Raw genomic sequence first — 24823 nt, 5'->3', positions numbered from 1 at the left:
CCAGCCTCCCCACCATTCCCACTCCTCCTTGCACTTGGCAAATCAACCATCTCCACATCCCCCACAACCTCCCCAACAGCCTTCTCCCCCCGTCTAACCCTCCTCTTGTGACACCCAAAAATCGCCAGAAATACCCCGAGCACGGCAATCGGGACTACGACGCCCACGGTAGCTTTCGCACTCGTGCTTAGGCTCTCGTCGTACTGCGCGCAGCGCTCTTCGTACTCGGTTGACGTATCCAGGCCTTCGCCAAAGGAGCTGCAAGGGAGGGAGGAGATGTGAAGTGTTGTACCATTCAGATCGAGCTTCGGAAAATCGGCCCTATCAACGTATTCGATTGATTAGTTAGTCGAGTCGAGTCTCGGGGTGCGGAAGCGTGCGCAGGAGTGGATAATGAAAATGAAAACGTCGCCCGGGGGAACATGGATAAAGGCCAATATAATATTGCCCACAAGGACAGGACAGGAAGAAAAAAAACTAACTGATCAATCTGCCCCTCCAGTTCAATCTCCGTCGCGCTCCTTAGTTCGGGGAGATCAACGGACGACAGAACGGAGAAATGCAGAGCGCCGCTTACGGTTTCGAGCGAGGGGAGCTCGAGGCTAGATCGCATTGATTACCCTTGTTAGCATATCATATGAATATGAACGATTCGAAGTCGACCTTATCATACTCTCACCAGAAATACGGTTGGGTATATTATCGAGCGAGGGAGGGATATACAGCGGCGCACAAACCTGATGATAGTCCCCTGAATCGACAGCTCCCCAACCACAGCCTCCAGCAGCGGAATCTCCAACGAAATCCCCAAGTCCCCCTGATTGATATCCATCCCCGAGCCCGTGGATAAGGCCGTGGGGCCGCTGGGTGGTCCCGCGGTTCTGAGGCTCGGTAGGTGGATGCTATACCGGCATGTTAGCTCTGCGTTTATCATACCTAGTCCTGTACTAGGATCCTGTCCGGGAAGGAGACGGAGAGGGTGAGTGAGGCCCTCGCGGATAGACGCACAACGACGGTGTCCCTTGGATCCGGATGAACCCTGCGGATTGGAGAGCGGGTAGTGGCGCTTTGGGGTTGCCGGAGAGGATGAGGTCGCCTTGGACCGTCTCGAGGGAGAGAAAGTTGATGCTCGGTGAAGTTAGCCCAAGCAGATCAATCCCGGCGGAATTCGTGCAGTAACTTGATAGGAAGCGGAAGAGGAGGTGGATGAGGAGCAACGTACAGAACCTGGCCTGCTTCTATATGAACAGCGCCGGCGTCCTTTAATTTGGGAAAGAGCACATGCGCCCCGGCGCTGGCCCCGGTCTCGCTGCCCTGTGCCGTGACATTAAGCCTCCCACTGACGCTGCGTAGCTCCTTGAAGTAGATGCTGTCGACGGCTTGTGATTTCATCTGGAACCCGCCGAGGTACTGTAGGTCCGGCATTTCGAGGCGCGAGATGTTTGTTCTCGTCGAGTCATAGTTGCATACGAGCGTGCCGGTGATGTTTGTTACACCAGGTAGTGAGAATGTTCCATCCTCACTCTCGTCGTCCCAGTCGTCGATGGAGACTTGATTTGCGATGATCGTGTCGCAGTTTGAGAAGAGGGTGCGCGTTTGGGAGGCGCTGGTTATATTGTATGTGGTCCCGTCCTTGGGTGTGCATTCCTTGGCGATTGTTACTGGATGTAGAGTCAGCTATGTATGAGTCTCGGGATTTTTGGAGTTCTTGGTCTTAAACTCTTGAACCCTTGAGGCCCTGAAAACTGGGCTGTTGGGTGGGGATACGCACGCCTCGGCGCCCAGACGGCGAGCGCCACGGGCACGAGCGGCCTCATGGTCGGAAGCATGCGGCTCTGTTGCTAACCAAACAAGCTTCATCCGCTATTCTCTCGTTGGAAATTCAAATATTCGTATGTACTGGTACCTGCACCCGCGCAACACCTTCGGCACTGTCTTTGTGATTTCCCGACGTCGCGCCGGGCGCACGAGTCGAAGGCGAAGCCGCTCTGCACGTGCCCGACTCGGAGGGTGGGGGCCAAGAGTCATCATTGGGCGGTTGTTCTGCTACAGGCACTGCCGACGTAGGTAGGACGTAGCGCGCTGCCTGGGTGAATCAAGTGGGAGTGGCTGGCGCAGCCTCACTGCCTGAGCAGCCTGGTTGATACGGCCAGGCTTGATTGGACCCTGACGATAGGTACCTTTGCAAGGTGAAAATAGCAAAACTAAAGCATGTTATTGCTTGGAGTCCGCGTGGAAACTCACTGCCGAGAGGTCAGAATCTCTTGAGAATGTCCCTGGGCATCTTGTTTCGACCTGTCAGATGGCTTGCATGGTGCAGCAAGGCGATTGGCTGTTCTCGAATGTTTCCAAGTCAACGCCAGTGGTGCTATGTCCAAACTGGCCAAGTGCTCTCTGTTCAGGAAGATCATTGGGCCGGCCTGGAGAGCGCCTGGTGCTGAGTGCGTGTGAGGCGGACACGATCAAAGTCGAGCCTTGTAGCTGAAGAAAAGTAGCCGCGCTGCCAGCAAAGAGATCAGGGGGTGCGAGAATCACACCGCTAGTATCGCAGTGCACTGTGAGGGCAGCATACATAAACAGAAAACACCACGGTCTAGCTTTACAACGGCTTCTTGATCGTTATGCCTTTATCTACATAGATCAGTGTCGTAGCCTACCAAGCTACCAAGCCACCTCTCCCCATGGCGACCCCTATCGGACTGCAAGTGGACCTCACCAATATCCCCTCCAGCGCGGTGCCACTCGTCACCCTTTTACAATCCCTAGTCACGACATTCACCGCCACTGACGAGGGAGATGGTATTAATCCGTGATAAAGTAATTCTCAAAATTGGTCTGCCTCTAAAAATATAGTAATTGTTTGCTGGTCCTTTTGCCAAGAACTTAGTGTGACTTATTTATTAAGTAAACCGCCTTGACATTACAACTCGATGGTTGATACATAAACTCTGTTCTTGACTTTGGTGAATAATTGAATTAATGTAAGCGGCGAGGTCGGATCGATGTCAAGAGCCAGTCGGTCCTAGTGCTAATAATTCTAACTATTATTATGCCATATATAGGTGTTTAAGTAAATATTTTTAAAATCTAAGCTAGCTGTTAGGGGTTTTTAATTGTTTGAGTAGTAATTTAGGTTAGTAATATTAAGAATATTAAGGCATAGTTTGCCACTTTTAAGGGTGACAATAAGATTGATTTGATGCTTGAGATTTTGGGGTTTGGTGAGCTGGGACCGATTGAGGGATCGTTCGCGGCTGGTTGGCAGAGTAGATATGCGGGATATGTACCTAAAGGCTCTTTGTTTGGCTACTTTCAAAGGTTGGGCATGACCTGGCACTGGAGTGCTTGAGATACAGAAAACACGATGTCATATTATCGGCTTGCTCGCCTCGTTAATTCGTAGATAGAAGGAAGCGTACCGGCTATTTTCCCCATTTCTTTTATAGCTTTTGGCGCGGAGAATGCTGCTAAAGTACCAAGGAACTCACTCCGTCATATTCTTAGACCGTATATTCAGCTCACCTTAAAAGATGTTGGTCAGCGATATCTGTATTCTTAGCCATCACTGTATAGTTTAGATATTTCAAGTTTACGTTGAATGTAATAAGATGCTGCTGAGGCCTAAGTGGGGAGTACCGTTCTCTGCTTTAGCTAAAGCTGCCACGCTCCCAGGTAAACCCCGTCTTTCCTGCTGCCGACCGAACCCTTCCCCACGCAATCACCGAGGTCGAGCGACTGGGCTCCTACTTCAACGCCAATGAACCAGTTGCGGCGCGGCTCCCCGACACCCTCACTCGCCACCCGATCCTGAAAGTGCTGGGCCAGGCCTGGGATGGCTGGGCGAAAGGCGGAACAGCGGACCACATGGCGCAGAGTGCGGGCGGACGTGCCGCATCGTTGATCTGCTGGGTGCTGGGGAACCTCTACGACCACTACAAGTGTGGCTACATCCTGCAGAACCTGTCCGCCGAGCTGCTGTCGCCGGCGGAGCCGAACTTGTGAACCAGCTGGCGGATGTGGCCCGGGCCGTGCGCGAGAAGCTCGATTTCGAAGACTTTGGCGGCATGCTGAGGAAGCAGGGGAGTAGGATTCTGGTGGAATTCTGCTACGGCACGAATACCGCCGCTGCTGCTGCTGCTGCTCTGATCCCGGACGACGTCGACATGGCTTCTACTGAGGAGACCATTGTCGATTTCCTGATCAACCTCCATAAAGCGCTGCAGGATGAGAACCGATCCTGCGCTACAGTGGGACGACAAGCGCGACGGTCTTGGTGGCACTAACCCAGGCTTTGTGCCCGGACGACCTTCGGGTCGAGGTTCAGGGCCGGCTCATGCAGCAGGGGACATGCGACTCCGTCATCTTTTCCATTGACCACGTCGCCAACTAGGGGCGCTTCCTTCTATGTCGAGGACAGGATCCACCCATACTCGTACGACTTTGCAGGACGATACATCGAGGTGGAGAGAACGGATTCCATCCGGTGCAATCCGAATCTCCGGTGCTCCTGGGCCGGGCACTTGAGCAGCTACCTCGACCTTGTCGCCTTGCGTCCTTGTGGCGTCACATCTACGGTCGAGCTGCGGAGGGCGATTGCCAATTTCATCGCGTCGGTGGCGAAGAATCAGTTAGCCTAAGTAGATAGATCTCAGTGGAATATAGGGTGCTGTAGCATTATTTTATAGTAACTTAAGAGGAAGTAGAAGAGGAGGTAAATAAGGAGTAATATATAGAAGTTAGCCTGTATTTATATAAACAGCGCCGGCGTCCTTTAATTTTGGAAGGAGCACATGCGCCCCAGCTCCAGCCATGGCCTCGCTGCCCGGCGCCATGACATTAAGCCTCCAACTAACAGCAAGGTCCCTGAGGTGGGATGATGGTAGTAGCATTTACAAGTGCCAACGTTCCATCTGAATTTGCAGATGAGAAGTATATTTGTTCTGGATGGCTGGACTAAAATCTAACAAAAGGATAGCAAGGCGGAGGCGGGTATACAAAAGTGCGAGAAAGCATTCGTCGTATCTAATTTGACCGCCTGGGGTGGAAAAAGCGCAAGGTTTTGGCGTTATTACTAATGGTAAGAGGGCCCTTGAGACTTTTTGTCAAATTTCACGACTTCTATTGACACATCAGAATCCTGCGGGGTAGATATAAGATACTATCCAAAGAATTCTCCAGGGATGTCTCCTTAAAAAATTACTGCTGGATGTCTGGTTCTTGTTTTAGCAGCTTGATTTAATAGAATGTTTGAACGCCGAACTTACTAGAGCTTAGGAGATGCTTGATGTTCCTTAGGTCGCCCTTGTTTGAATCAGGATCTGTCGCAAATGTCTGAGATGACGGGCCCAGTATAGTGGCCCAGTATGGAAATAACATCTTTTGTACTGGCTTTGAAATGATCCTTGTACGGATTTTGGATGGTTTTGGAATAGCGAGGGGTCTTGAGACTCCAAGCCATATTTCCAGCCATTGTATCCTGTAGCAATTGAAGCCAGCTGATGACAGACTGTGACCGGTCTGTAGTGGCCATATATTGCTTCCGCAGCAGGGAAAACTGTTCTTCGTGTGCTCTGATTTCTTCCTTGACAACTGCCTTTGCGGTCCTTTCTGTGACATTGTTTGAGGCCATCACAACGTGGACCGCATTGACCAATGGCACCTGGCCCTTGCTTTCAAGATGGGATTTCAATTCTTTCTCCCACGAGAATAGATCGTTGGTCAAGGCTAGAGCAGCATACGCAACGTCGCTGATAGGAGCTATGGTTCGCTCTTCATCGGGCGTCAAATGAATCCCTGTTCCCCAACCAAGCATACAGATGGCCCACCTGTGATAGATCAGAATTTGACACCCTGCTGTTGTAGAGACTAAACTGAAGTAATACCGTGCACCAACATCTCCTAGCCTATATGTAAGGTAGTTGTCTAGACATGAAAAGTCAACTTGTCTCGCATACCCGGTCGACTGCATAAATGCCTCCCAAATTAAGATAAACTGGCGTCCAAACATAGGATCCAGGCGAAAGCACTCAGCTGCAATCTTTGCTTGTACCTCCGACCTCCGGCGGGTCGAATCGGAGTGTATAGTTAAGGAAGAAGAGCATCCAGTCTCGTTAAGCGCATCGAGAAGCTTCTTGTTCTCATTGAGCAACTGGATCACAAATAAGCAATAAGCAAACACGCCAAGTTTATACAAACGAAAGGGCCGAGAATCATACAAAAGTTTGATCAGCAGCATTGTCAATTTCGTCTGTCCTAGGATGTTAATACTGAGCTTTGATTAAAAGGTTAGTAGCATACCATCATGAAGGAAGCCATATTCCATGACGTAAGCGACTAAGGGGAGTCTCTCCGGAAGACAGTTTGGCGCGCATAGTGCAACCCAATTGCCAGCATGTGGATTGAGGTTGCCAATGTTAATCCCAACATGTTCAGGTCCATTAAAGTCTAGATTGCACCGAACCGAAGCATGGTCAGCGATCTCCTTTTGCTTATGAATGCGTGGGCGGAAGATAGACGTAAAAGCTGGATCATCGTTGTAGATTCCGGCGTGGAGAGGCTCAGAGTATTGGGAGTTCATTTTGTGGGAAAAGACAGCTGCTGCGCAATGAGAATTTGTGCTGTGTTCAGATATGCAATCCTGCCGTTTATGGGACTTCATGTTCTACATATAGTAGTACCTTTGATTTGGCATTTCGGAGAGACTTAGATCATAGGCCGTAGAGGATTCTATCTATCATCTTTTGTTGTGTAACCCTGATGCAGAGACCTGTCTTCTCACACGATATGAATGGTCCTCACTTTTGAGTTTCGTAAGTGCTGGCCCATGCGCGGTTTTCGTCATCGCGAAGTTTGTGTAACCACAATGTACGCATTGCATACCTTGTAAATATAAATCCCTGTAGAATTACTTACACCTATTGGTCTACCTCTGGTAGTTCCATGTCACCACAAGGAGACACGTAAGCCTTACACGCGTCGCTCTTCTGTTTTTCTTTTCTCAGACGGCTTGGCTACCCAGCGAAATACGCAGTATCCCATCTTCTGTGTCAGGTTCCATGTGCTCACGACTTTCTACCAGGCTTTCTATGTGTATATAGCTGGAGGCTCAGCTAAAATTAGCTATATTAGTGCTTTTTTCACTGCTATTCTCAATAATTCCAGAAATCGACACAAATTATATATAAGATATAATATACTCTGCACACCTATGTCCTGCAACCTCCTTCATAGTGCCGAGTAAGGTGTAGCAGACTTTTCTGTCACAGCGGCTGCCGTGGGCACCCTGACAGGAGACCGCGTGACCACTGCTCGACGATGTCAGATTAAGTCTATCACCTTTGGGCCTGACTCCAAGCGGAGTTCTCTGTATACAAGGCCTCTAGGAATCGCTGGCCTTACTGATCTCCAGCGATTCGTTTTCTGGACCTATTCACAGATAGTCCCTCCTTCCCAATTCGTATATCCTTCGTAACCTGGCATCTCGCTGCTTGCTGTGCAGCCACCACTACCATTGGGTACCTCAAGGGCAAAAGAGACTGGTTTTGGCTCACTGCTTCTAGGCAGAACAAATTACACAATTGTACAAAGATGGAAAAAATCTCACCCCGTCGCTCGAAAGTCAGGCAACAACACAGATCCAAAATGATGCAAAGGGTCCATTACCCGCGGTACACGATTGCCTTGCATCTGACAGCAGCATTAATATCCCTTTTGCAGCCTTCCGTGCCACACGTGCTCAATAAAGCCACTTCGTTAGTGGCGGTCTCATATTCCTGAATCCCCAAAAAGCCCGGAGCACATCTATGAACTCCTCTTCCAGCGCATCTCAACAGATTCTTTCCCCAGACTTTGGGAGAGATCCAACGGTTCTTCTGAGCATACAGATCGACGGATTCTTGGAGTACCCGCAGTGAATTCTTTGAAGAAACTGGATTACGTTTTTTAAGGTTTCTTGAATTTGTGCACACTGAAGAGTGGGTAACATAAAAACTGGGCTTGATTGGCAGATTTACGTCTGTTGTCAATGAGGTTAATACGGCAAGGCCAAGTGCTCCCCACTCAAAGAAGGGCAAGATCTTAGCAGGTGATGAGCAGGGTAGTAAGACTAATCCTCGTAGTCTGTCAAGGACCCTTCAAGAACTTTCTTGAGTTGGACCATGCTAGGCATCAGGCCTTTATGCCAGCTACTCCAGAGGATGTAAGCAGACAACATCCATATCGTATAAATTATAAGTGGAGATGGTGTTAAGGGGCTTTCAGGTCTTGGTGGGAAATCTTGCGCTGCTACGGCAATAGAGTTTTTAATGGTTGTTCGCTTATCCCGGTGCTCGAGTCTCATTCACATCTAATGGTAAGGCTGAGCAAAGTCTAATGGACCCAAGCACTTGGTCTCCGTGATGATATACTTTCGTGCCAAGCTCAGGAAATAGTGGAGGTTGATTCGATACAAAAAGGGAGAAAGCAGTTATAACGGCCGACGCTGTTGAAGCAGAAGCGGTTTGAATGGGGACCGATCTGTCTAGCAGGGAGAGTGTTTCGTTGAGTCGCTGAACTGTAGATTCTTAAGCGGATCTGAACTTCTGCGGTCTTTGGGTATTTGTCAGTTTAAGGAAATATACAAGTTCCCAACTGGCGGAGACTTCCTTTTGGCAAATGGGCTCGAAAACCGGCAGATCCTAGCCGAATCCATCGCTGTGTGGTGTGCTTCAAGTGACCTTCTAGTCACTTGATAAAGTTCCAACGGAGCGCGCACATACGATGTAGAATGGCTAACCGGGTTGGAAATTACTTATCAACGCTGATAACCTTTAAGGTGTGTCCTGGAACTTGAGAGATGGTTGGTTTTGAGCAAGGATGATAACTAGGTTCAGGCCTTTTGAGTAAGATCTAGCTGGACCACTGGGATTTGTTTAGCATAACTTGCATTTCCTCAAGGGTCTGGACCTAATGTAAAAATTCTATTCCACTGTCACCTGGTAGTACTGGAATAAATGGTCTTCCTGTTTAATGCAGGCTACCCTTATGGACAAGTTTTCAGACGAATAGATGTCAATTTTGTCACTAGAACTTATCACACCCTTCAATACAACTGGGGGCCGACCAGGTATGGCTTCTGCCGCCTCTTATTGCTACTCAATGAACATAGCGACAGTTGAAACACCAGTTGCCAAGTCCTCGTGCATATCAAGTGCTCGCAGCTGGCTATTGATAGAGTCAAGCGAGGGAGATACCGGAAGCGACAATGACAGAGATAGTGATAGCCAAAGTGCCAGCATTTGCACCTCCGAAGTCTGGCACAAGACGCCACGCAGCTCGCTAGAAAAGCCCGCAGAGTGAGGAAGCTAGCAAGCAGCCAAGCACCCTTGGCAATATAACAAGCAAGCAAAACATGCACCAAAGCTCTTCATTGCTTTGCTCCACGCGACTGACTCGTACTCAAAAGCCTTTCCTGCAGATTGTTCACAGCTATCCCGCGAACTGACGTCAGCGAATATGCTACTCAGTTGTCCGTCGCAGCATAGTGCTTACTTCCAGGGCCCCGGCCACTATTTGCGGGAGAAGGAGTGGAGCATATTCCCAGAGCTGGCTCCATCCCCGGGCCGACAAGAAGGGAACGCACCCGGCGTTACAAAGCAAAATGGACGCAAGTCCTTCGTCCAGTCAAGACTAGGCGTGGTGGGCGATATCGTGGATTGTATTTATCACACGTTTAGAAAGATGCGAGTGAAAACCAAGGCGCGCCAAGAGAAAAGGACGTTTGGGTCCACTCATGCGTGGAATCGGGGCGCGCTGAGTGCAATTTCAGCATGCGCGATGCGCGACCTAGATGTGGGCTCCCCCTCCTTGCATTTTCCAAGAAAGGACTGTATCAACCGTGCAAAAGGAGAAGGAGAAAAAGGAGAGAGGTTTGGCTGGCCCCGCCCGGGGATGAGGGTGCAAATCAAGGCGAGTCCAAATAGGCGGATGACTCACGACCCCGCTCGATTGTTAGTTACAAGACAGAACGAGGATCTTCCCTCATAAGCCAAAAAAATAATAATAACCCACAGTGACATACTCAGCCCTCTGTAGATACTTGACCGTTTATGGGCGTTGCAGAAATGCCATCAACCACAGATCAAGTTTTTGCCGTCTACGAACTAACCGAACAAATTCTCCTTCACGTTACCAATCCATCAGAGATCGTCCGCGCCCAGCGCGTCTGCAAATTCTGGCACGATATCATCCAAACCTCCCCCGCCCTTCAGGCCGCCTGCTGGTACCAGCCAAGTCCTCAACCGCCGTCGGAACATGCCGACGAAACGCAACCTTGGATCCTCAACCCCGCATTTAGCCGACTCGGCTTGTCGATTTCAAAAGATGAATCATACAAGGTCCACGGCCAAGGCGGGATCCAGGAGCGCGCCGACTTTAGTCTCGAGAACCGAATCTATGATAAACCAGGTTCATGGACCACAATGCTGGCCACGAGCCCACCGATGCAGCGCATACTAATCGAGTGCTATGGGGATTACTCCAGTGACGAGACCATGTGCGTGCCATCCCATCTCCCCTTACCATCCTCACGCTAATTGGCCTATGCAGGTGGTATCTCATATCCTCAAACCACGGGCCCCTCCTAATAGGCGACGTGATGGCTTCCCTCGCCGAAGCACAAAACAGGCAGGAATGCGGCATTGACCGCTGGGCGGGCGTGCGCCACTACACGGGCGCACTCGTCCGCTGGACAGCAAGCGACTGGGACCAGAATGCCGACTGGCGGGTCTTCGATGACATGCCCCGCGATGGCAACGGTGACGTCGAGTACGATGTTAACGTCGTGGTTAGTCTCCCCTGGGGCTCGCCGGATGCGGCGGCGTTTTCGTTGCGCAGGGTGCACTGCAGTAAGGAGGAGGGGTCTATATGGGAGATGATTGTCCATACGATGGTTACGGGGGATGGGGAGGTGTATTACTGGGATTATTGGAATCATGGCGGGTGTCCCGGGAAACCGGTTTGTAAGGGGGAGCCGTATATGGCAAGGTTGCTGGTTGTGGGGGAGCTGCCCGAGTGGTATAGGGAGAAATGTAAGCATAGATTTCGAAATGCTCCTCCACGGGAAGAAAAGTGAAGCATGGATTTCGCCATCAACATGGCTGAGGTGTAGAGAAGGACAAGCCTTTCACTCAGTCCATAGATGCTGTAAAGGTATATCGGCATGACGAATCGCAAGATTAACCACTGATAGCCATCCATCCCTGCAGGTGGCTGTCTTCAAACCGAGCCCTCCTGGTAGCGTTGTGTCCAGAATCCATTGAATACAGTATCACTCATTGAGAGCCAAGCTGTGATTGTATGCGCCCAATTTTTCTCTCCGTGGAAGCTTGCAGCAAGTAGAATTAGCGAGTGGTGTCACAGATACAGCGAGGCGACGTGTAAACCCCAGATGGCCGGACATGAATTCCTGGCGTTATCAATTTTATAACCAACCATATTCACTGGCGCGTCTGCTGCTCTTCGCACTCCGCCAAGGCTATCGTTAGTTACTTTGCCCGGATCATGCAGGTGAAGCCTTGATCCCTGTACGAGTCAGTCCAATTGAATGGGAACGCTGTTTCGGTAACCCCATTGTTCTTGTCGATTCTTGATCTCTTAAACAAGCACGCGTTGGGGGACCTGAATTACCTGGACGAGGGAGGATCCAAGAAGAGCCTGGGGAAATGAACATATATAGAAGCAGGGAGATTGTTATCATTTTATTTGGCCGATACCCACTGCACACCGCAAAGTGCCACATCGCCTTTCGCCCGTATGAAGCTCATCGCGGCCTTTCTGGGTTTTGCAGTCCCTGCCGGCGTTATCTGCTCGCCCACAGTTGAAAGAGGTCTGCCTCTCCTACTGTCACCATCGCCTACCCCGCTGCGGCGATCCTTGACAGAGTTGGGGAGTTGGATATCGGAGCCTTCCAATGACGAAATCCAGGAACAACCAACTATACGGCTTGGAAGTAGCGATTGCCAGTGGGCTATGGCCCTGCCCTTTCTAAGCTAACCTGTGCCTTTATGCCGATGTCCTAGAAATAGATAACCAGAGTAATTCGAGATACCACAATTATATCGTCCATCTGTTGATCATCAGGTCAACATCAAAGCCAAGAGCCATACATGAAGTTTGACTTCCGCTTAATAAACTCCTAGCATTGCTGCTCCCTCAACAGAAAACTGCCATGCTCTAAAACATATGCTCCTTTTTTATATTCGCGATGGGACGATATGGCATGTTCCGGGCCCTGGCGGATCTCATTCCAGGACCTACCGCTCAACTCCGTAGTCTATTTGGCTTTGCTCAGAAACGCTTTGACGGACGCCGCAAATGTTTCTGAATCCTGCAATGGTCTAGGCACTATTAGCGGGAGGCGAAGCGCAATGTGCAGCACGGACACTTACGCAAAATGACTGACGCCAGGAAGAATCGTAAGCTGCGAGTTTGGAATCTACACACGTCAGTTGCTTCAAGGATATACTGTACGGGTCTGCAACTCACCATCCCATGAATCTCCCCGGGGACAGTCCTTATAATCGCCTCCTCGTAATCCCCCGTGGCAACAAGCACAAACGGCGCATCTTTATCCTCCCCGAAAACCGGAATCTTGGCGAAATCCTTCTCGCCCCAGAACGGCTCAACCTCCTGCATCGCCACAACACGCTCATAGAAGCGCTCAAAGTTTGGATGCGGATCGGGGTTCAGTTGCAGATACTGCGTTTTCTGCCGATTATACAGATCCTCACCGAATGTTACTCCGGCGAGACCGGTTACATTCGCTTGGTCTGGGCGGTAGTTTGCGCCAAAGGCGATGATCCGGTCTGCACGCGCAGGGTAGTTCATCGCGATCGTTAGCGATGTTACGGCGCCGTCGCTCCACCCGACGAAGCTTGCTTTGGGGATCTTCAGGTGGTCGAGGAGGGCAACTGCGTCGGCGGCGAATTGGTTGTAGGATAGTTTGACGGAGAGATCGTCTGTTGAGCGGCCGTGCGCGCGGGTATCGATGGCGATGACGCTAAAGTCGCATTCGAGCGATTTGATCAGGTGGCCCCACCAGCGCGAGGAGATCTTTCCACCGTGAAGGACGACGACGGGGCTGCCGGCTTTGCCAATGCGGGGGCCCCAGAGGCCATACCAGAGGGAGATGTTGTTGATTGACGCGTGGGCCTCGTGGTAGGCGTGTGGGAGTTCGGGGGTTGGTGGGAGGGTTGTCCACGGTGGTGTATATGCCGTTACCGACATTGCTGCTGCTATGAGCCTGCCGATGATTGAGATCTTGACCATTTTGGCGGTTGGCTTGGGGAGTTTTAAGAGAGGTCTGGGCCGCTTATCTACCCCGACACATCTCGGAACTCCGAGCCGCATGTGCGCCCGCTAGTACGGCGTCTTGGTATCAGCATCTGTCAAGCTCATTTATAGAGTTTCCGTCGTTACATTTGGCATGCAGGCTTTAGGCTATAGACATACCACATGGTTCACGGCACTATACGCAACTGCCAGTCCCGCTCTGCTGGGCCAATCGGCCGCTAGCGCTGCGCTGCGAGACTCATGTAATTGTTACCTTATACTGCAAACTTGAAGCCGAATCATACTCTATATACTCGAAATATATTAGTCGATCAAATGTTCTAGTCCTTGGTCCTGGGTGAGATGGTATGTCCTGATATCATGAATAAATCTCGGGCTAGCGCCGCCAGCTGTACTAAGCTCATAGCCGAGTCTACTCACGCTTCAAGTTTGCCTGTCGCTGCTCTTATTGCCCATACCGGAAGTGATATGAGTCTGTCAGTGCGGGCGTCTTACTGGCATTTTTCACGCAGGATTGAGAATCGAGATCTCCCGTCGGAGCACCATATAGCCTACTTATAGCCTACTGCTACCGTCTACGCCGAATTCCCCGAGGCCATGGGACGGCCTACCAATGAATGCCGATGAGTGGATCCGCCTCGTTGAACGGAGTAAGCTTCATGCAGCTGGATGACTGTGGGCCTCTGCAAGGCGAGGCTGGCTCCATGACTGGCTATTCCGTTATTTTAGCATGGCCACTGCAGGAAATCCAATTCAGAGACCCAGGATTATGCGCTGCCCTAATATCTATTGGCTCTTATTTCTGTCTCCCTTTAACAGTCAGCCAGCTGCAGCCACACATCAAGTGGCACTAAATGATTACCTCCCCGAGTGGGAATAAGCTTTATCGCGCCTTGCTTCAGAGTATCAAAGCCGAGCTTCCTCTAGAGTCCGTCCTGGGCGCAGGAGCAGTGGGCCCCGGGCCGCCTGCGCCTACGACCTCCATGAACCTTTGATATTAATGGCAGATCCCATCCTCCTTGCTAACATCTGAATCCGTCCGGCATTCTAAAACAAGGAAGAATTATATATCCGTGGTTCGGGCTTGTTGCTCAATGTGACGTACGGACGCCAATACTGATAAGTCTGTCTGGAAGCTGCACTGGCTCGACTCTAGATGCTTGTCATGCTTTCTATTAGCATTCATACTGGTAGCTTGCCTCGATATGTTGTAGCAGAAAGTAACCAGGCATAAATAATGCAATTGCTTACATCGGCAGTCTGGGCGTACAGCTTAGGCTCACCGCGCGCAATGTTCGATGTAAGCAAAGTATAGTTGGTCTGCACGAATCCTTGCACCGTAAAGGCTAGTCGGACCCACGAAGCACGATTTGACTTCTCACATCCCTCTATATATTTCGGAATCCGGAGTAAGCGAATGCGTTGACGCCAACCTCGCCGCCATCAATGTCCCCAGCCAAGGTGGGTACTTCTTCACATTCATCTCTGGCTCCGCGAATCAAATACAATTGCCATCAATTGCAGTCGATCAGCCACCAAAACATGACATCAGAGGGCCTCGGTGGAGCAGGCTGACCGGAGATAACATTTATTGCCGTCAGCACTCTAATCAACCCACGACTATATAGAGCTTCATCCTACACATTGAATACCAAGTCAACAACTACCTATCGTGCACCTAACATACTGCGATCGCCATGTCTCTTTTCGCTCCTGCCCCAAAACCCCAAAGCCTCCTCGGCTACCACCGTGTCCTGGCCCCTGCGGCTGGCGTCAAGGTCTCGCCGCTATGCCTCGGTGCTATGAATTTCGGAGATCAATGGTATGAGTCTATGATTCCTACGCTTTAGGAGACGCTAATAGGTTTGTCATTGCAGGAAGGACTTTATGGGTGAATGTGACAAGAAGCAGTCATTTGCCCTGCTCGATGAGTTCTTCAAGCTCGGTGGTAACTTTATCGATACGTATGTGACGCCCTTCTACCTGGATCTCGCTCGATGATCGCTAAATTACTGACACTGCGGTAGCGCAAACAACTATCAGCAGGAAGAATCCGAACAATGGATCGGCGAGTGGATGAAGGAGCGCGGGAACCGCGATCAGCTGGTGTACGTACAAGTTGACTCCCCACAGTTCACTCTCTCTACCCGTATGTCTTTACCGGAAGCATGTCTAACACTTCTTCCCCGCGAATAGCATCGCAACAAAATACACAACCGGCTTCCGCACCTCGCACCGCGACACCGAACCCCTGCAATCCAACTTCGTCGGCAATTCCGTAAAGTCCATGCGCATCTCCGTTGACCGCAGCCTGCGCAAGCTCCAAACAGACTACATCGACCTCCTCTACCTGCACTGGTGGGACTTTACCACCTCGGTCGAAGAAGTCATGCACGGCCTCAACAACCTCGTCACAGCCGGAAAAGTCCTCTACCTCGGTGTCTCGGATACCCCGGCGTGGATTGTGGTCAAGGCAAATGACTACGCGCGCGCGAATGGGTTACGGCCGTTTAGTGTGTATCAGGGACGGTGGAATGCCGGGTTTAGGGACATGGAGAGGGAGATCATCCCCATGTGTCGGGATCAGGGGATGGCGATTGCGCCGTGGGCGCCTCTGGGGCAGGGCAAGTTCAAGTCCAAGGCGGCGAGGGAGAGTGAGGAGAAGGGGAGTGGGCGTGCGGCGGAGTTGAGTGAGCATGATATCAAGGTGTCGGACGCGCTGGAGGCGGTTGCCAAGAGGAAGGGGACGACGCTGCATGCTATTGTGAGTGCCGAACCACCTCCCGTCTTGCTCTGGCCATGACAGGAATCACCCGCCAACTGGTAGGAACATGGACTAACATCCATGACAGGCCCTCGCATACGTCATGCATAAAACCCGCAACGTCTTCCCGATCATTGGCCAACGCAAGGTCGAGCACCTGCGCGCAAATGTGGAGGCGCTCCGCATCGCGCTCACGGCTGAGGACCTCGATGAGATTGACGGCGCCGCCGAGTTCGACGTCGGGTTCCCCATGAACTTTATCTTTCGCGACGGATACAAATCTTCCAATACTGCTGCGGACGTCTGGTTGACGAAGGCGTCTGCGCTGATTGATGCGCCGCCTCATCCTGCGCCTGTAAAGCCGAGACAGGAGTAAAGATGTGACGGCCTTGGATTGAATGTCCTGTGAGCCGCTGCTGATTATAGTTCTTATAGGACTCCACAGGACAGATACTTGCAAGAATTTAATGACGATTTTTACTTGGAAGCGACTCAAGGGACAACGCCGTAGTCATTTTAATTATATCCTCGTGTTCTGGTAAGGTATGCTAGCGAGGCCCGATAGGAGGTGAACAGAACCCAGGAGAACGCTCAAATATTGTCGACGGATGTGTGTAGCAATGGTGAAGCTATACAGGAGCGAGCAGGCTATATAAGCTGGTATAAGGTCGTGCTAGCCATATAACAAATGGAAACATCACGACACTACCTATGCTTCTAAACGTGTTCAGCTCCAGTCCATACCGGAATAAAGATCCTCGTGGGATAGTGGACCCTAACACAACCTACTCGGGCTACGGCAATAGTATCGCGGAAGAGGCGCTCGGGCTCTTGACACAAGTATGTATAGTTGCTTGGGCACGGCTTGACGATTTACTATCAAACTATTTACTTTAGCAGAAAAGGGACCAAGTATAGCTTGTTTAGGTTGGAATCTTGAAACATGAAAGACATGGTTATACTAGTTCCAAGACCTTCTGGTAATAAACTAGTGCACCATGAATCCCTTTATATAGAACCATGGAATATACCCAGCATAACATGGCCGAGGATTAGCTTTGTCTTACGGGCCTAAAGACTCTCTGTCCTGCCGCCAAATGCACAGTGCAGGTGGGGCAGGCGTGGGTATTGGATGTATGGACATAGCATCACCGGCTCGTCCATTGTACTATTTAAAAGATTCTATGCTTAGCGTGCCCTGATACCATCTGGGCGATGAACAAGCACTACATCCTGGTGATTGCTCTTCCGACCTTTGTGAGACATCGTTGGCGGGACCAGACCCTGTGCATCGCCGCTTTTCAGCTGCAGCTCAGTGGAAACACAAGTTTTCCATCGCTTTGAACCTTGCAACAAACTAGCGCTCTGGCAAAATGTCCTCGGACTTTCTGTTTATTGACTGCAATGACTCCAAGCCGCAGACGCTTGTGCTATGCAAGAAGATAAAGCACGCCTTCCTGCAAAATAAACACTTTGAGCGCCGGCGCCAGGAGAGGTTGCAGAGGCTAAGGATTTCACTTGGCCAGTTGCCGCGTCGCGCAGCCCATAACTTGCATAATAATAAAACTTTATGCCTCTCTCTTGAGTCTTGTTCCCTGTACAGGACCGCCAGCACAGCCCTGCTGGACCCGTTCTCGTCGCTCGGGTTCTCGACGGTGATTGACATGGGCTCTTATTTCTATCCCTGTACGTATAAATTCAAACATGATCTAGTGCAAGTGCTCATGCTTAAACAGACAGAGACTACCACGTCCGCATCGTCTATCCATTTGAGGTCGAACAGCTAAGTAACGTGTGGTGCCAGCGCTCAGTCGGCCACCGGGCTTTATTCAGGGGACTACTGGCTTTAGGTCCATACCACAAGGCAGAGCTTGCTCGCATGTAGGGCAGATCCCTCCAAGCCACCCGCCAAACAGCCACTGACTGGATGAAATTGCGGTCTGAGACCCTCCAAGAGCTGCAGCGGGGCCTTACCAATCCCGCGGTTCTCAACCTAAACTCGACGATCCAGCCTGTCGTGAACCTTGTTTGGATGGAAGGGAGTGAACACGTCACAATATTGTATCTGCTTCCTAATGACGGCCAAGTCTGGTACTGCCACATTGGACGCCGTGCCTGCCCATGTCAGTGGCCTTCAAAAACCAGTGCACCTGCGCGGCGGTCTAGATGAGCTAGATCACTTCACTGTATTTTCCATTTACTAGCATGTGGTATAATCAACGAGAAGTCCGAGGTCAGACCACGATACTGAGCGCAGTACTATCTTGTGGTGACTTCATAAGAGGTCTCTTGACCCTCTCTACACCCGCCTTTGCAATGTCATCCGCTTGGAGAAACAGAGTCGTTGAGCAAGCAGGGCTCGCACAGGCGTGGCATCCAGTCCTCAGGATTGCTACGCAGGGGACTCGGTACATCCACTTTCTGTGGCCTAGGGATATCGATCGCAACTTGATCTCCTCAATATGTCCCTTCCAGCAGATCGCGTTGGACTACGACTCCACCGAGCACAAGCCCTCCTTGCGGGACCACATCTTTAGCAGCATGGTTATACTGGGTGGGCACCAGCTATTCTCACTATCTTTCACCGGCGCATTAACTGGCTTTCAACAAACCCTCCGCCGCACGTTGATCATTTACGCCTCGAACGGGATACTGGATCTCCGACCGGCATAGGTCCCCTGCATGGCATTTGCCGTGGAAGAGCTCCGTAGGAGCCTCGCTACACGGCTATTGATCATCAAAGAGACGGTCTGCTGTTATGGATCCTCTTCGTAGGCCTCATGGCGTCGGAGAGTCTAGATTGCCATTGCTGGTTTGCCATTTATTTCGCGAGGGTAGCGCCGCGTCTTGATGTAATGGATTGGGACTCGGCATTAATCCTGCTAAGGGAGTTTTCCTTGGTTCTTCGTCCCGTCGGTAATAAACCCAGGCGTCTGTGGGAGGAAGTTGTGGCGTACAAATAGACTTTTCTATCATTAATGCAACTTCAATCGGTGCGCCTTCCCGCCGAATTGGACTGAACACCACATGTTTACGGCAGCCTTGTAGGAGGAGGCATCAAGAGAACACACTTGCAATGATAGGCGGATTTACGCAGGAAGAAGCCCTATCCCACACACCTGTACCACGTCATTGACTTCTTTTTACACTGTCTGAAAGCATGGGCACCATATATATATTACGCCTGGGGCCCTTGCATTTGTATTACGCGCGAACCAACAGTTCTGGGCGATGAGATCCGTTTTTTGCACCAGAAAAAGCTTTGGTTAGAACGTAGATAGGCCCAGTCGCACAGTATCTTTTATCAGCGAAATGTCCCTTGAATAATTCCCAAGTGTTTGGGGGGACCCAGTTGCCGAAGCTTGTCCTCTGGAGGAATGCACAGCCACGCCAGAATATCACTAAAATCTGACAACCAGCGAATCATATTTGTAGCTGTGGATCCGTTGGAAATGAGAATCTTTGGTGCCTGGCCACACGTGATGCCCTTCGAGGGAGCCCCTTCCCTGGCACATCAACAAATTTAAGGAGCTGTCTGCGACATCTGCAGCGCCATCCAGTTCTCTCCCATTATTTCCGTCACCAGTACTTCTCCCGCGAGCTCAATGCGTTCCCCATCGCCCATCGCGAAAAGAGCGCTCAGCCCGCCACCCATTGCAAAGAGGAATTGGGTCGAAACGGTTACTTCAATTCCGCAAAAGCTCTCATGGCTCGCCTCAGCGCATCCAGTCCATACGGTCGTCCTCGCCTCTCTGCTCGTTAGCTCGGTGTATGTGTCTCTGTTGGAAAATTCGCTCCTCGATTCTCGGGACAAGGGATACGCTCGTGCAGTCCCTTCTTTCGGAAACGCGAAGCACCTGTATGCTGGCCCGGACACAGAATGGAAGTGGCATAATGCTCGCTTCAGCGATCAGCTCGGTCAGGATGTTGACCATCGTGCGATTGTGAACTTGGAGTTTAGTGATGCCTCTGAGGACCTGCCATTCGTTTCGCTACCGGATCATCTGGATGTCGAGTCACTGTCGGTCGCTACGCTCTCGAGTGACAATACGCAATCGTTGTTGGTTCCGCATGGCAAACTACACGACATGCTCTCGTTCATCCGCGGAATGAGAATTCCAGAAGAGGAACGCACCTGGGTGATGAAGCCCCAAAGTCAGCCACAGATGAGTCTCAGACGCCTCTTCCGCGACGAATTCAACGAGCTCGTCCACCGCTTCAAGATCGCCAGCCCTCTCGATGTCGTCGTCATGGCTTCCGCCTATATCGCCATGCACTTGACCTTTGCTTCGCTCTTCCTCAGCATGTATCGCATGGGCTCCCGGTTCTGGCTTGCGACGAGCATTCTCGTATCTTCAACCTTTGCCTTTCTCTTCGCTCTGTTTGCGACCCGCAAGCTTGGATTCCCGGGCCACGTTGGTATGCTATCAGAGGGTTTGCCATTCCTGGTCATTACAGTGGGCTTCGAGAATCCTATCAAGCTTACCCAAGCGGTCTTGTCCCACGGTCGCGCTCCGGCGGAGAAAATTCCCCATGTTGATCGCGGCACTTGGATGAGCGTGATTCCCCGCGCGATTGAGACCTCGATCCAACAGGAAGCCCCCGGAATCATCAAGCACTATGCTGTGGAAATTGCCGTCCTACTTGCCGGATCCCTCTTCAGCGTTGACAATGCCCTTCGACAGTTCTGCTTCCTTGCAGCGTGGATCCTCTTCTTCGACTGCGTTTTGCTCTTCTCGTTTTACACTGCCATTCTGTGCATCAAGCTCGAGATTGTCCGACTGCAGAGTGGTAGATCAGATGTGCCCAATGGCAAGAACTTGACCCAGACCACCCTGTTCGGCCAGTGGATCTCGCCCTGCCGGGTGCGCAAGTTCAAGCTCAGCATGATTAGCGCCTTCATCCTCCTAAACGTCATGAACATGGTCGTCCTGCCTCTGCGCAGCGTGTCTGGCCGTCCGAGCTTTGCGACATCGCATAGTGCGCAAGCGCATCCCTCACCTTCCAACACACTCTTCCAGACCGGTCTAGATACCGTCTTGCACCAGGCAATTCAGAATGGCCAAAGGACACTTCTGACCGTTGTGCCGCCGATCCGGTTTGAACTTGAATCCATGCACCCCTTGGTAGGCGGCAACACCGCGGACGGCATCTCGCGCTATGCAATGGGTAGCCTTCTGAAGACGATGGAGGACCCGATCCTCTCCAAGTGCATCATCACGGCTTTGGTTATTAGTGTCGCGCTGAACGGTCGCCTCTTCTCTGCGGCCCGGAACGGATCGAAAGAGTCCAGCTTATCCGTCGGTACTCGCCCGGACACCACCAGTGTAACGACTCAGCAGAGACAGGAGCAGCCGCCGCAACCTGAAGAGAAACGGCAGGTAGAGCAACAGAATCAGCTTGAAAGCGCTCTTGAGCTTGCACTGACATCTTCGCTGAATGGAACGCGCTCCCAAGAGGACTGCCAACGACTCATTCGTGACGGCAAAGGCGCGGTACTCACCGACAATGAACTCATCAGCCTCTCCTTAAACGGCAAGCTCCCTCTTCACGCTCTCGAGAAAACGGTCAGAGACTTCACCCGCGCCGTGAAACTCCGTCGCGCCATCATCTCCCAGACAATCGCCACCTCCACTCTTACCAGGTCCCTCGAAAGGTCCGAGCTGCCATACGAGCAATACGACTGGTCTCGCGTCTTTGGCGTCTGCTGTGAAAATGTTGTTGGATACATGCCCGTTCCAGTTGGTATGGCTGGTCCGTTAGTCATTGATGGCAAGACCTATTTCCTACCAATGGCTACGACAGAGGGAGTCCTTGTTGCTGGTGTCATGCGCGGGAGTAAAGCGATTAATTCTGGTGGAGGTGTAAACACGGTGCTGACTGCGGATGGTATGACTCGTGGTCCCTGTGTGACGTTTGAAACCCTGGAACGAACTGCAGAGGCAAAACAGTGGCTTGATTCGATTGATGGTCAGAGTGCCATGAAGGCGGCGTTTAATTCGACTACCAAATATGGACGCCTACAATCAATCAAGTGTGTTATGGCTGGCACGAATTTGTATATCCGGTTTAAAGCTAGCACGGGCGATGCGATGGGTATGAACATGATCTCGAAAGGTGTCGAGCATGCTCTTGAGACTATGCGACGCAAGGGTTTCGAGGACATGGACATTATCTCACTGAGCGCAAACTACTGCAGCGACAAGAAACCAGCGGCGATTAACTGGATCGATGGGCGTGGCAAGAGCGTCGTGGCGCAGGCTACTATTCCCGCCGAGGTCGTAAAATCCGTCCTCAAGACCGATGTCGAGTCGATGGTTGCTCTAAATGTGGATAAGAATCTCATCGGCTCTGCTATGGCTGGTTCAATCGGGGGATTCAATGCACACGCGGCGAATATCGTTGCTGCGATGTATATTGCAACGGGCCAGGATCCGGCGCAGGTTGTTGAGAGCGCGAATTGTATCACCGTTATGAAGAAGTACGTCTTTCCCGATATTTGTTGAATTTCCCCACTAACATGCGCAGCATCCGCGGCTCCCTCCAAATTTCCGTATCCATGCCATCCCTCGAGGTCGGAACAATCGGAGGTGGAACAACCCTCGGACCTCAGAGGGCTATGCTCGACATGCTCGGTGTTCGGGGCCCTAACTTGGAGAATCCCGGCGAGAACGCGCGACAGCTTGCACGAATCATCGCTGCCGGAGTCCTCGCCGCCGAGTTGTCCCTCTGCGCTGCGCTGGCTGCAGGACACTTGGTTAAGGCACATATGCAGCATAACCGCGCTCCTGCCCAGTCTGCTAATTAACAAAATCTGGATTGCGGATAGAGGGTGTCCTGATTAACCTCCCAACAGCATCTTTGTCTTCATAACGTATAAGTTTCTCGCACGGATAGATGTCGCTCCTTACATATACCTATCTCTACCTAGCAGGTGCCTGCACCGCTATATATCTCGTTCCTCTTATAAGAGGGTACTTGCAAGACTCCTTGTGCCCCTGTAGATTCATCTTTCTGGTAGCTATTTTTCTTACTGGGTTGCTTCGCTCCCCCAAAACCGACTTAGAACTAACAAGCATGCATTCACTCGGACATACTAGCTACAGCTTCAGGAACATTTGAACGCCAGAGATTTGTACGTGGATCATCTACCAGCATTAACGTCAATAAATGAAAGTAAATAAACCCCTCCTTTACAATCAACTCAGTCGGCGTGCTAATCCGCGCACCCAGCTCCATCAGCCGATCCCAACCCCGCGTCGAGCATTGAGCGTTGATTCGAATCAGGATGTACGATATTAAGCTAAGCTGCACAGTAGTAATCACGGAGTTAGCCTACATTGGAACGGCAAATGATCTGCAGGACGCCATCAGCGGGACTACTCCGGAGTACGTACGGACTCTATACTCCATCTTGTTATAGTTATGTTCCAAGAACTGTCGTGAGCCGGTCACAATTTCCGCGCGAAAAAGCCGACACAGGATCGCGATCCCTGCACAGAACCATAATCACTGAAGGAGCCGGAGACACGACACCCCGAACTGTTAGATACGTCCTATTGATCCGGCTTCAGCCTGCGGCGCTCGAGATATTCTGATACCTACAGAATCAAGATTCTGCAATTCTAATGGTTGACATCTTCGTATTAGACGACTGGTGACACTGATCCCCAGGCGATCACCAAGCGACTGTACAGCCGATCAGTTATGTCGGGCCGAGATCGCGGGGCAAGATTTCTGCAGTGTCTGGTCAAGAGGAAAGTGAATTCTGTTTTAGTGTTCCTGACTAGTATGGAAACTAAGTCAGTCTAGGGGTAAGTGCTGGTGTTGGCAAGCCTATAGTTCTTATGACGTCGAAGCTTTGTCTGCCTTGTTTCATGCCGTTATACACCCAGCTTGACTAGCTAAGCATGGATATCCCCTCACGGCCACCGGTCGGTAATTGCGTCAAATGTCTTGATCTACATACATCTAATGAGGCAAGTCAAGGCGGGTTGACAATGATTAATCCTCAGCTCCCGTCACCTGCTTTCATCTCACGTTCTAGGGACAACCTCTACTTGGTACAACAGATGGGATGCACGGTTGTCCAACGCTTGGTTCTCCATGTAAGGGTGTATCGCGGGGCCTTCTTCACGCCCTCATTTTCCGAACTGAGGAGGAGCTGCATGCGATGATTATGAACTGCGATGCAGATCGCCAATCATAACTCCGGCAAAGCTCCGACGATGGGGCGGCCCCTGTAGAAATTAGTGCGCCCACGCGGAGTCGCGGAGTTCCCCAGACCTAATTTCGGCTTGTGGTGTCGATCAACAGGAGATTACGCTAGACGGCACTGATTATCTTCCCCGTGGAGTACCCCGGTGAAGCATCCTGAAGATTATGGAGATTCTCCCACGTTGGGCACCTTCGGGCGACACTGGATGGGGCATGTAATTGGTGCTGAGGCAATATACGCTCCAACTTGCCACAATTGACAAGTGACATGCATGAGCCTGAAGAAAACGGGGAAACAGCAGCCGATTATAGATTACTGCGAGACATCCATCCATGCTTCTGTCGGCTTCCATGGCCTGCTGCTGATCTGGTCCTCGCGTGCGGGTTTATAAGATACATCCTATTAGTGCTAGATATAAGGAGCAACACTGCCGTGGTTCGCACGGTATTTATTCTGATAACCATCTCGTCTATAGCGAAGGTTTTGGTTCTAGGAACCAGACTGTTTCAGGG

At 51.1% G+C, this 24823-nt stretch overlaps 8 protein-coding genes across 8 annotated transcripts; 5 read left to right on the top strand and 3 right to left on the bottom strand.

Annotated features, from left to right (window-relative positions):
* Nucleotides 1-203: 203 nt before the first annotated feature.
* BJX68DRAFT_191371 (uncharacterized protein) lies at nucleotides 204-1653 on the bottom strand. Its single transcript, XM_071037389.1, has 4 exons — nucleotides 1223-1653; nucleotides 1009-1128; nucleotides 738-902; nucleotides 204-602 (listed from the first exon to the last, which is right to left on the bottom strand). The coding sequence occupies exons 1-4, from the start codon at nucleotides 1423-1425 to the stop codon at nucleotides 296-298; spliced, it is 795 nt and encodes a 264-aa protein (XP_070902617.1). The 5' UTR covers nucleotides 1426-1653; the 3' UTR covers nucleotides 204-295.
* A 1877-nt stretch (nucleotides 1654-3530) lies between these two features.
* BJX68DRAFT_263292 (uncharacterized protein) lies at nucleotides 3531-4283 on the top strand (the record flags this gene model as incomplete). The annotated part of the gene is made up of 3 exons (XM_071044653.1): nucleotides 3531-3536; nucleotides 3673-3874; nucleotides 3940-4283. 3 exons carry the CDS (start codon nucleotides 3531-3533, stop codon nucleotides 4281-4283), a joined length of 552 nt encoding a protein of 183 aa, XP_070902616.1.
* An 802-nt stretch (nucleotides 4284-5085) lies between these two features.
* Nucleotides 5086-6689, bottom strand: BJX68DRAFT_229417 (terpene synthase family protein). Its single transcript, XM_071039030.1, has 4 exons — nucleotides 6298-6689; nucleotides 5883-6247; nucleotides 5265-5825; nucleotides 5086-5210 (listed from the first exon to the last, which is right to left on the bottom strand). Exons 1-3 carry the CDS (start codon nucleotides 6313-6315, stop codon nucleotides 5312-5314), a joined length of 897 nt encoding a protein of 298 aa, XP_070902615.1. The 5' UTR covers nucleotides 6316-6689; the 3' UTR covers nucleotides 5086-5210; nucleotides 5265-5311.
* A 3348-nt stretch (nucleotides 6690-10037) lies between these two features.
* On the top strand, nucleotides 10038-11303 carry BJX68DRAFT_191339 (F-box protein). The gene is made up of 2 exons (XM_071037388.1): nucleotides 10038-10531; nucleotides 10585-11303. Exons 1-2 carry the CDS (start codon nucleotides 10086-10088, stop codon nucleotides 11108-11110), a joined length of 972 nt encoding a protein of 323 aa, XP_070902614.1. The 5' UTR covers nucleotides 10038-10085; the 3' UTR covers nucleotides 11111-11303.
* A 987-nt stretch (nucleotides 11304-12290) lies between these two features.
* On the bottom strand, nucleotides 12291-13305 carry BJX68DRAFT_253153 (alpha/beta fold hydrolase; the record flags this gene model as incomplete). Its single annotated transcript, XM_071042678.1, has 2 exons — nucleotides 12291-12374; nucleotides 12523-13305. The coding sequence occupies 2 exons, from the start codon at nucleotides 13303-13305 to the stop codon at nucleotides 12291-12293; spliced, it is 867 nt and encodes a 288-aa protein (XP_070902613.1).
* Nucleotides 13306-15015: 1710 nt separating this feature from the next.
* On the top strand, nucleotides 15016-16469 carry BJX68DRAFT_279181 (Aldo/keto reductase; the record flags this gene model as incomplete). Its single annotated transcript, XM_071048684.1, has 5 exons — nucleotides 15016-15151; nucleotides 15207-15293; nucleotides 15357-15437; nucleotides 15526-16093; nucleotides 16182-16469. The coding sequence occupies exons 1-5, from the start codon at nucleotides 15027-15029 to the stop codon at nucleotides 16467-16469; spliced, it is 1149 nt and encodes a 382-aa protein (XP_070902612.1). The 5' UTR covers nucleotides 15016-15026.
* A 1940-nt stretch (nucleotides 16470-18409) lies between these two features.
* BJX68DRAFT_263287 (uncharacterized protein) lies at nucleotides 18410-18766 on the top strand (the record flags this gene model as incomplete). The annotated part of the gene is made up of 1 exon (XM_071044652.1): nucleotides 18410-18766. One exon carries the CDS (start codon nucleotides 18410-18412, stop codon nucleotides 18764-18766), a length of 357 nt encoding a protein of 118 aa, XP_070902611.1.
* An 871-nt stretch (nucleotides 18767-19637) lies between these two features.
* On the top strand, nucleotides 19638-23077 carry BJX68DRAFT_229409 (hydroxymethylglutaryl-coenzyme A reductase-domain-containing protein; the record flags this gene model as incomplete). The annotated part of the gene is made up of 2 exons (XM_071039029.1): nucleotides 19638-22574; nucleotides 22622-23077. Coding segments are annotated over exons 1-2 (3152 nt in total), but the record flags the coding sequence as incomplete, so codon positions are not given.
* Nucleotides 23078-24823: the final 1746 nt, after the last annotated feature.

Source organism: Aspergillus pseudodeflectus, assembly GCF_044049435.1.
Source record: "Aspergillus pseudodeflectus strain CBS 756.74 chromosome Unknown BJX68scaffold_7, whole genome shotgun sequence".
Lineage (NCBI taxonomy): Eukaryota > Fungi > Ascomycota > Eurotiomycetes > Eurotiales > Aspergillaceae > Aspergillus > Aspergillus pseudodeflectus.
Note: the sequence above shows the minus strand (reverse complement) of the source record. Positions and strands in the feature narration are given on the sequence as shown.

Coding starts and splice junctions, on each gene's coding strand:
- BJX68DRAFT_191339 (XM_071037388.1), top strand. CDS start 10,086: ATGGGCGTTGCAGAAATGCCATCAACCACAGATCAAGTTTTTGCCGTC. Junction 10,532..10,584: donor TACTCCAGTGACGAGACCAT/GTGCGTGCCATC, acceptor TGGCCTATGCAG/GTGGTATCTCATATCCTCAA.
- BJX68DRAFT_229417 (XM_071039030.1), bottom strand. Junction 5,826..5,882: donor CTAGGAGATGTTGGTGCACG/GTATTACTTCAG, acceptor GATCTATCACAG/GTGGGCCATCTGTATGCTTG.
- BJX68DRAFT_191371 (XM_071037389.1), bottom strand. CDS start 1,425: ATGCCGGACCTACAGTACCTCGGCGGGTTCCAGATGAAATCACAAGCC. Junction 1,129..1,222: donor ATAGAAGCAGGCCAGGTTCT/GTACGTTGCTCC, acceptor AACTTCACCGAG/CATCAACTTTCTCTCCCTCG. Junction 903..1,008: donor ATCCAAGGGACACCGTCGTT/GTGCGTCTATCC, acceptor ATGCCGGTATAG/CATCCACCTACCGAGCCTCA.